Here is a 9756-nt window from a genome sequence, read left to right on the forward strand (position 1 = left end):
ATTTTTTTTCAGTTTTTCTGAGTAAGTTTTCCCTGTTTTATAAAATAAATTTTCAGTTTTTCTAAATATTAGTCTTTCTGAATATTTTTTTTAAAGTTTTTTTTCCCCTTAAAGATTAGAGAACAAACCACAATACAGTATACACATTCATTCCTTTATTGAGAGCCAGTAAGTAAACATGACCATCTTATTGCATATGGCGGGCGGTATGCGGGAAAGTGTCCGCTTCCACTATTAGTTTTTAGGAGTATTTTTTTCTGTTTTTTTTAAATAATTTATTTCCCTGTTTTTCTGATTCATTTTCCCTCCTGTTTTTCTAAATAATTTTTTTCAGCCTGTTTTTTGGAATATTTTTTTTAACAGAATTTTTTTTTCACTAAAACAGAAAAAAATATTCAGAAAAACAGACAATTAAAAAAAATACAAAATTAGTCAGAAAAACAAGAGGTTTTTTTTCAAGTGAATGCAATATGCTTCCGTAGTATTAAACTAAAATTGTACTGAAAGAGGTATGGTTGGCTAATTTTCATCAATTGTATTTATTTATTTTTAGTTTAACTAAAAATAAAGAAGGAGAACAGAATTGATCAAGAATTAAAACTAAGGGGTTTCGTCTCAACTGTATGTAATAGAGTGAGAAGACTGCCCCAATACTTTTGTCCATGTTGCGCTTATGCCACACAATACAGACCAAGACTTACAGTATTTTACCAAATATCAGACTTTATTAACAAAAACACAGATGGATTGGACAATTCTTCAATTGGACAAAAAAAGTTAAAGAACCAATCAAATAGTTAATGATTACAAATACATGCAGTCCGACCTTAAATGGCACCTTGTTCAGTTACTACATGCAATTTCATACTATCTCTCCCAGAGGCGCCTGCAAACGTGCATGCAAATTCCCCATATAATGTTCCTCAATGTTCATCAGGTTACAAAAAAAAAAATGTTGGTGCCCTAAACCTCCATTAATTTTCATTTTATAGACAAAACTGACAGTACAACTCATCGTACACTGTGTTTATTACAACTACCACCATAGGAATAAATACAACATTGACACGTGGTTTAGTAGCACATTTGAAGCAGGGTTAATTTCCCCCAAAACAATTTTTAAAACAGGCAAAATTCACAACAGGTGTTCAAAAGTTTAAAGGTTAGCGTGAAATTTCATCCTTACCCTTTTGTGAGTAGTGTAATGTACATATATATAATCAAGGCAAGAGATGTGTGACATAAAACTATTATTTCACAGTCTTTTATTATGCGAGTACTTGTTTTCTTTGCACGATATTCCTTCAGATATACATGTTTAAAAAACACACGCACACAAAAACAAGCACAAATCATTAGTACGGTCTCGCCAAAATGTTCTAACAAAAAAAAAAATCGGCATATTCTATATGCTCATACCCAATGAATAACGTTTCTAAAGAGTATTACTGGTTTAATTCTTAATTGGATTTGCATAGAAGGAAAAAACACATCTGGGCGAAGTTTAGTTGGATTAATCTGGCAAAATTATCTCGTGAGGAAATGAACGTCATTGTGCTTGTGGCGCGCGTGTAGGTGTAAAACAGATAGGAAATGACGCGAGAAATAACGAGATTTAGCGTAATGAGCATCTTGCAGGTCCTACGCGCCAACTTCCAAGAAGAAGGAGACGCTCCCAAGGTGGCGGTCGGTGGGCGAGTCGTTGATGATGCCCTTTCCGTTCAGCTTGCACTGCACTTGGATGTGAGTGTCATACTGCACTCCTGAGAAGCGCACGGCCACCACCGGAGACGAATAGTTCACCTGATGGACCAGACGCCAAGACATAAAGGTTATCATTGACGAACTTTGTACACTGATCGATTGGGAATGCGTACTCACGTGTCGGAGTTTCCCGTAGTAAGGGTAGTACTTTAGGTCAAAAATACTCTTGGGGAAAAATTGCATTTCTCCCAAGGCATCTGGTGGTCCTCTCTAAAAGAGACATTAATTGCATTTTTATAATGAATTGTAATTACATTTTGTAATATAGAGGTTCTACGTTACATTAGACTTAAAAAAATAAAAACGATTTTGATAGACACCTTGACTTCACAAGTCACATTGACCGGTTTTCCCTGGCCAGGCAGGTATCCAAGAATCTGGAAAAGAAAACAGTGACATTTTAGTAACATTTAATATTGTGTGGTGGATTGTTTGCCAGCCAACCACTGGGCAATTAATGCTGCTAATAGAATATATTTTTAGATTAATTAAAATGAGTCAAATTTTAATTTTAAAGAAGCCCATCAAGTGGACTTATGACTCATTTCCAGTACAAATGCTTAAAATCGCTTTTCGTGTAGCACTCAAAGATGACACAAGATATGGCGCCAAAGCTCTTGCTAATAGGAAAGCATTGTCAAAGAATTGTAGTATTGTTGAACCTTTGAGGAAATTACAGTGAGTCTCATCCACATGTACTTCTGGTGCATTTTTTATGTCAAATAATGTGTAAGACATTTATTTTTGTATTATTTATTAATTAATTTGTATATATTAACTCATTCACTGCCATTGATGTCTATAGATGTCAAAAATTCATGTGAACTATTTCTATTAGTTTAACATTTTTTCATTTCATTAAAATTTTTATGAAAACCTATAATTTTTTATTGTACATTTATAAGAGATATATAATGATCATGCAATTAATTACGATTAAACGGCCCTTATTTTTTAAAAATTTTTTTATTAGGCCCGTCAGGCGACAATTTTTTAAAATTGTAATTAATCACATGACTTTACTAGTTAACTAACGATTAATCACAAATTTTATATCTGTTCTAAATTTACAATAAAAAACATTTCTAGGTTTTCATACTCTTGTTCGCTAAAGTGGGAAAAAAATTAAACTAATAGAAATTGTTTAAATAATTTTTTGGCATCTATAGCCGTCAATGGCAGTGAATTAGTTCATTTGTAATTGCCCATAGATGCCACTAAATGGTGAGAAAAAGGTATGGTTGTCTGCATTAAACTCCTCAATTATTTTGTATTATTTATTAATTAATTTGTTTACATTCATTTGTAATTGCCTATAGATGCCACTGAATGGTGTGAAAAAGCTACTTTTGTCTGCAATAAACTCCTCAATTATTTTTGTCAATTAATTTGTACATATTAATTACCAACTCAATTCACTTCAGTGTATTACAGTCCTTTTCAAATTGTGGGGGAGGGGTCGTGTAACCCAGGGAACTTTTTGTGTTATTATAATAGCATAGTGTAATTGCACATCCCCTACAGTAGGTGGCAATGTCACTCTCATTGTCAGAGAGTGCGCAAATAGTATTAGCTTCTCGACAGAGGTGAACTTACAACAATTTTATCGACAAATAATGGTATTTATAGTAGCAACGGGGTGTCACTGTATAACATGCTACCGTCAAAAAAAATCTAAAAAAATCCAGTCTTTTCCTATTCTGTCTTACCCTGTTCATTCGGAGGAGGATGCACGGCCTCCCCTGCGAGTAGCCATAGTGGGGGTCCTGCAGGCCCGAGCATGCCCCCAGCCAGGACCTCTTGAACTGGCACGCTTTCCTCTCGGCGTCCTCCTCCAAGTCTTCCTGCATGAAGTACCTGTCCTGTGTGCAGCGGATGTTCTTCCTATCCTGTGCGCCATCGTTGTAGGCTAAGGGGGGTAAAATAGGGGGATCGGGGCTTGAATAAATCTTCGCAATAGCTCTTCCCTGCCAAGGACTCTGATTAAAGCAGTGTGAATGAATAAAAGGGACAGGGTGGGGGCGAAAACACACAAAGAGGCTTCCCTTCCCAGCATGCAATGCAGGAGCAAAAGAGAATACGGGACAAAGGTACTGATGAGGCTCAGCGAACTCGGTTCAACTCATCCGAGAACCCTCGAGTGGCGCAAACTCACGTCGTAGGTGCTCATCCATGGAGCGGGCGTAGCGCTTCCACGATTTGCGGTCGGAGGCGTTGAAGGAGATGTCGTGACCTTCCAGATGTGGCGCCATGGTCATACCTGCCAGTGGAGACCCACAGACAGTCAACTGTGACAAGACACGAGTGCGCATCCATAGGCAGAAGGAGAGACTGGATAGGTGGAGTGGGAAGACTGAAATCTAATAAGTTTGTAGTCGCTATGCCATAAATGTCATGTGTGGAGAATCTCGGTGTGAGGGCAGTTTTTATGTAAATTTGCCCCACTGTTACGTAACATTCAGTAGGACGTGCAGAACACATTTTCATATGAATTAAGCGCAGAGGTGGCAAATCCAGGTACAGAAAGTAACAGTTTGGCTTAGCCATTGGTGCTAGCTAGCTAGCTATCTTCCGAGCAGGTAAACACAAGCACTATGGGAGCTAGCTTGAAAGCTAGCTAAACTGTGGCAGGGTTTTTACTTTCTGAACCTGGATTTGCCACCTCTGATTAAGCGACAAAATCCACTCGTTTTTATCCACCTCAGGGGCGGCCATTTTGCCACTTACTGTCGACTAAAAGTGACATCGCTTTGCTTGCGAACGTCACATGACCAAACCCAGATAACAAGCGAGCTGTGATTACTGGTAGTTGTCATCTTTTTTGCTTTTACTTTAAAGCCAAGCGTTTTATTGTATTTAACATTAACGGTGAGGAATTCATTTTGACAGACATTGTTCCAAAGATAAACAAACAACACTTTTGAGCCTGCTACTGATTAAATGTGTTGTTGCTAATGTGTTCCAATTTTGGGGCATCATTCAAACAGATCGACTTGAGTTCCTAAGGTATTCCGATGCAGTGTGAAGAGTGTGGTGTTCCGTTTACCTGGTGGCATCACTCTGTCGTTGTAGGTGGGATGGTAGGGACTAATAGACCACATGAGGCAAAATATACAGCCGCCAAACATGGCCGCCAAGAAGGTATAAAGTGCAGCGTAGAAGAGAAGGATGAGGCCTAAAAAGTGAGAGAAAAGTGCTATTAGGAGACTTTAAAGTCTTGATTCTTCTGAACATGTCATAACTGAAAGTGAAATTTAGCATATAGGTCAGTAGAATTTTGGCCACTTGTTGCTAGGCAGAACATACAAAACTCAATGAAAACTGAAACAAATAATTACTCAAAAAACAACACGATAAGGATAATTGTGAAACATTTGTGTATACATCTAAATTTTCAATAAATTCACTGGTCTATATTAAATCGACGCCTTCTTAAAATAATCGCCTAGGTAATTTTTTCAGGTTTTTTAGGAAACACCCAAAAAATTGTACCATTTGAATAATGAGATGATTTAGGAAAAAAAACAAAAAACAAAAATAATTAAAGACTTAGGCAAGTATTTTAAGAGGGTGACAAAATATAAAATACAAACTGAAATTTGCGGGTCAGATTGACCCATACTAAGATTTCTATCTATACGAAGTCGTAATTATAATTTTGCTCATTGCGTGTTTTGGAATGTGTTTTCCTGTTTCTGACACTTTTTTGGATAACGGGTCAAATTGACCCAGGAACACAAGAAACCAAATTTACAAGGAGGTAAATGGATCCCTGTGAATAATTGGGTACTGCTAATATAGAGTCGACCCCTCCTGTTTTGTACCGGGTCAAATTGACCCATCGCAAAATGTTTTTTTAAGTAGTAAGTGTAGTGAATAAAGTAAGAGTAGATATTCTTGAAATAGTGAGTAATTAAGCTTTATTTTTTTAATTGAGTCAGACAATTTGTATGATGGGTCAATTTGACCCGGGAAGTCAATTGTTGTTTTTGACAACATAAGAAGATGGTTAAGTGCCTAATAAAGGGGCCTTTAAGGATTACTTTTGCATTACCATAGTTGGAATTTATTGATTTTTCAATCATTTTTGACGATGGATTTATTATTATTATTTATTTTTAAATTATTATTATTAATTTATATATATATATATATATATATATATATATATATATATATATATATATATATATATATATATATATATATATATATATATATATTACATTTTATGTCCTACTTCAGTTCAAGAAAAAAAAATGCAACAAAAATAAAAAATTACATTTCAAGTTTGTTATTTTTTCTGACTATAGTTAGCCAAATGTGCTTAACTGACTGACATTTTGCTGTGTAGGCACTTTTCACAGATCTGACTATGTAGTTTCAGCCATGCCTCGTGCCCCCCACCCCCCACCCCCCTCAGGTCCACAAAGGCCTTTCTGTTTGAGCCCATGCAGTGAGAATTCTTCCAGCTGTCTTTTCACTCAGGAACACAGTGAACCTCCGGTTGACATCGTAGTGAAGGTCCTTTGCAGCCATGGAGGCCCGGCCAGCTCCAAGGATCACCAATCAGCCCGCTCTGGTATTGTATGGACGCGTTTACTCCCTCGCTCATTCTTCCCCGGGATACGTGGGCCCCCATTCCTCCTTAAGGGTGCACCCATTGACAAAATGGCTGCAGATTTATTTTCGAGTTGATTTTACCTACATTTTCTTGACAAATGTCTGTAACAAACTTTTGGGATGCACCAGAGGGGTGGGAGGTGGAGAGGATGTGTATGTGTTAGCTTGCACTGAGGGGGTTGTGCATCCATGATGAGTTCAGTGTAGGGGGGTCACCGCGACTTTGGGAACGAGGATGTGGAGAGCATGTTAAGATGTGGATGGAATGTGATTTCTGGCTAACGCGAGGCTCGGTGCGGCGCGCTCCCACTGGGATCCCGTCCCCAGGCGGGCTGTTTTTCTCGGAAATTGTCTGTGCACCTATGTAAACACCAGTGACACACACATGCACATGCACTAGACACTGGGAAAAGCATCTTTAAAGGAAGGGAGGGCAACCTAGGGTCCGTGGGCCTTATACGGTTTGCGAGAGCATTTGCTCCAATTAAAAAAACTAAGAAAACCTTATGGTAAGTGTTGTCAAATGATCAAAACAAGCATTTTCTGTTGTTATTAGGGTCACGGGTGAGCTGGAACCGATCCTGCTGGCTTTGGGCGAGAGGGCACATATAAACAAACCCATGCAAACACGCGGAGAACATGTAAACGCCACACGGAAAGCCATGCAGTCATGTTACGAACTGCTAACCTCAGAATTGTGGGGCAGGTGTACTCGTAAAGGCTGCCAATGATACTTGAGGAAAAGGAAAAGTCCTCCTCGCCAGTAGTTGGCGCTACACGGTAGATGTCCACAATTGTATATATATATATAATCGTAATTAATCACATGACTTCAATAGTTAACTCACGATTAATTGCAAATTTGATATCTGTTCTTCTTCTTAATAAAATATTTTCTTCTAAGTTTCATACTCTTGTTAACATAAAAGTAGAATAAAAAATGTATATGGCTGCATCTTTTAGTAATTGATCCAGTAATTTCATAATTGATAAAATGGAGTAAAAATTAAAATGATATACTGTACTGTAAAAAAAACCCGAATGTAATATTGATTGTGTTGAGGACTTTTTCTGCCACTCGATTGCACATTTGTAAGACGGTGACAGCTCAGTGCATTTTCTTTTCATATTAAGAGCTATCTAATCTTTAACATGAAGTAAGTTGTGAAATTCTGCACATTTTTAAAATGGTAAAATACAATTTGACCCCAGTCTCCAAAAATATATGCATTATTATAAAAAAAAAATTACTGTTAAAGTTTGACGTGGACATGTGTGTTGTGTGTTAATTTTTTTGTTTTGTTGTGGCGATAGGAACTTTAAATTAACTCAAAATGAACGCACTAATTTTGACCCCCCTAGTTTTTCCTATTTTACTGTGCAATGCTATTTTCCTTTATTAAAAACATTGAAAATAAAACATTTAAAACACACAAAAAAATATAAAGTTTCTTTACAATAATAGGTTATATGTGACCTCACTAGTCCAAACATGGTATTCTGATTAATATTGCGTTTGTGGAATATGATTTCAGCAACAAAATCCACCTCTTTTTATCCATCTCAGGGGGCGGCCATTTTGTCACTCGACTAAAAATGACATCACAGTTGCTGCTCAGGTCTCAGGTAACCAATCACGACTCAGCTTGTGAATGTCACTTGACCAAACTCAGAAAAAAGCTGAGCCATGATTGGTCATGACCTGAGCCTTGAGCAACTGTGATGTTATTTTCAGTCGACATTGAGTGGCAAAATGGCCGCTCCCTGAAAAACGGATTAAAAACGTGTGGTTTTGCTGCTTAATTCATATTCCACAAACTCAATATTAATCAGAATGACGTGTTTAGACTGGCGGGAGTGAATAGAACATATTATTGTGAATAATTTTTGGGGGCTTGATTTTTTGTTTAACAAAAAATTGCGTTGTTTTGGGGGTCTGGAACGGATTTATGGCGTTTCAATTCATTTCAATAAGGAAAACTGATTTGTTATACGAGCTTGGTTACAAAATACATTCAATTTGTAAGTCAAGGTACCACTTTATGATAATTAAATTAATACTGGCACTTGGTTTGTTCCTAAATTCATTAAGAGCTTGAATTTGAAGACATTTAAATATTAAAATGCATCCATCCCAAACCTCTCCCCGCCTTGCGTCAACTCACTCCAGCTCTTTCCCGAGCGGCCCATGAACTCCTTGGTCTCGGCATTCCACAGGTAGGTCTTCACGTCGCTGATCTTCTGATGCAGCGTCCTCCTGGGCAAGGGCCGACGCTTCCACCTCTCGAAGTTGAGGTCCTCCTGCTCCAGAGGCTGGTGCTCGGCCAGCTCCTCCTGCTCCTCCTCCAGCTCCTGGCCGTGTTTGAGGATCACCTTGGTAGGCTGGCGGAGAGAAGGGGAGAAAAGGCGCTCAACGCACATGTCCACCTCTGCCTGGTCAAAAGTGATTTTTTTCTTTTCGGGGCAAAAGGACAGACATTTAAGACGACCCTTCACTTGACTGCATATTCATGATGTGGTCCTGTCTCCTGTCTCCTTGTTTAGGCGGATCATAAGATCCCGCTGGTGACCTTCGCGGCCCCGCATCGGGAGAGACGACCTCCCTTGGAGCGGACCCTCCTGCTTGAATGCGGCAGCTCATGTCCAGATGTTTGGACTCGCAGACCCCAGGGGGACACGCAAGTACAGTAAGTATCCCCAAAAAGAGTCCCCACACTCTCCATAAAACTAAGTATGATTCGAACACCCAACACGCTTTATCCTAAAAACGACTTTTAATTTTACTGAGCACTTACTGGACTTTTTGGGAGCGGGATCTGCTCAGCTTCTCCTTCTGTGGAACTGGGCTCCATCTTCTCAGCACGGACCTACACATCATTAAACATTTTTGGGAATGTTTCGCAATAATCTAGAAATGAATCGAAGACCTGACCAACTGAAAAACTGCGGAAAATAAGCCACTTACCTGAAGTTTTCCCCAGTAGAAAAGTGTCTTTAAAAAAAGTGTGATTGTTAAAAAAAGAAGAAGCTTTTTGTCAAAAGTTTTTAAGGGGTTTCATTAGAAAGTTAGAGGCCGAGGTGTGGAGAGCCTCCTTCATCTAAACGCCCAACATAGTGAATGAAGTCAGGAACTGAGAAACATGGGGGGGTGGGATGCTAAAGTGCTTTTTTTTGGTAGGCTTCAAGAAACATTTTGGCAACAGCCCGGAGACCCGGCGTTGCATTCTACACACGCACACCGTTGCTCATTGTCTGCTAAGCTGTGCTCAAGCAAAGCCTGAATACAATATTTATAGCTTGTTACAACACAAAAGACACAGCCAATCATTTCCCTTATGCCGCAATCATGTACCTGTGCTAAAACCGCTA

General features: G+C 38.6%; 1 protein-coding gene across 1 annotated transcript; it reads right to left on the reverse strand.

Annotated features, from left to right (window-relative positions):
• Positions 1-702: 702 nt before the first annotated feature.
• On the reverse strand, positions 703-9517 carry atp1b4 (ATPase Na+/K+ transporting subunit beta 4). The gene is made up of 9 exons (XM_086085550.1): positions 9353-9517; positions 9183-9254; positions 8553-8769; positions 4811-4939; positions 3920-4024; positions 3474-3673; positions 2085-2141; positions 1882-1974; positions 703-1803 (listed from the first exon to the last, which is right to left on the reverse strand). Exons 2-9 carry the CDS (start codon positions 9237-9239, stop codon positions 1642-1644), a joined length of 1020 nt encoding a protein of 339 aa, XP_085941676.1. The 5' UTR covers positions 9240-9254; positions 9353-9517; the 3' UTR covers positions 703-1641.
• Positions 9518-9756: the final 239 nt, after the last annotated feature.

The sequence above is a fragment of the Leptonotus elevatus genome, chromosome 9 (assembly GCF_054856555.1).
Source record: "Leptonotus elevatus isolate MCC_2025b chromosome 9, RoL_Lele_1.0, whole genome shotgun sequence".
Classification (NCBI taxonomy): domain Eukaryota; kingdom Metazoa; phylum Chordata; class Actinopteri; order Syngnathiformes; family Syngnathidae; genus Leptonotus; species Leptonotus elevatus.

Bases quoted from the DNA above. Each gene is read 5' to 3' on its own strand.
- atp1b4 (XM_086085550.1), bottom strand. From the start codon at position 9,239: ATGGAGCCCAGTTCCACAGAAGGAGAAGCTGAGCAGATCCCGCTCCCA. The intron at 4,940-8,552 runs GTGAGTTGACGC...CTCACTTTTTAG, and splicing joins CCGCTCGGGAAAGAGCTGGA to GCCTCATCCTTCTCTTCTAC. The intron at 4,025-4,810 runs GTAAACGGAACA...CTCCACTGGCAG, and splicing joins CGACAGAGTGATGCCACCAG to GTATGACCATGGCGCCACAT.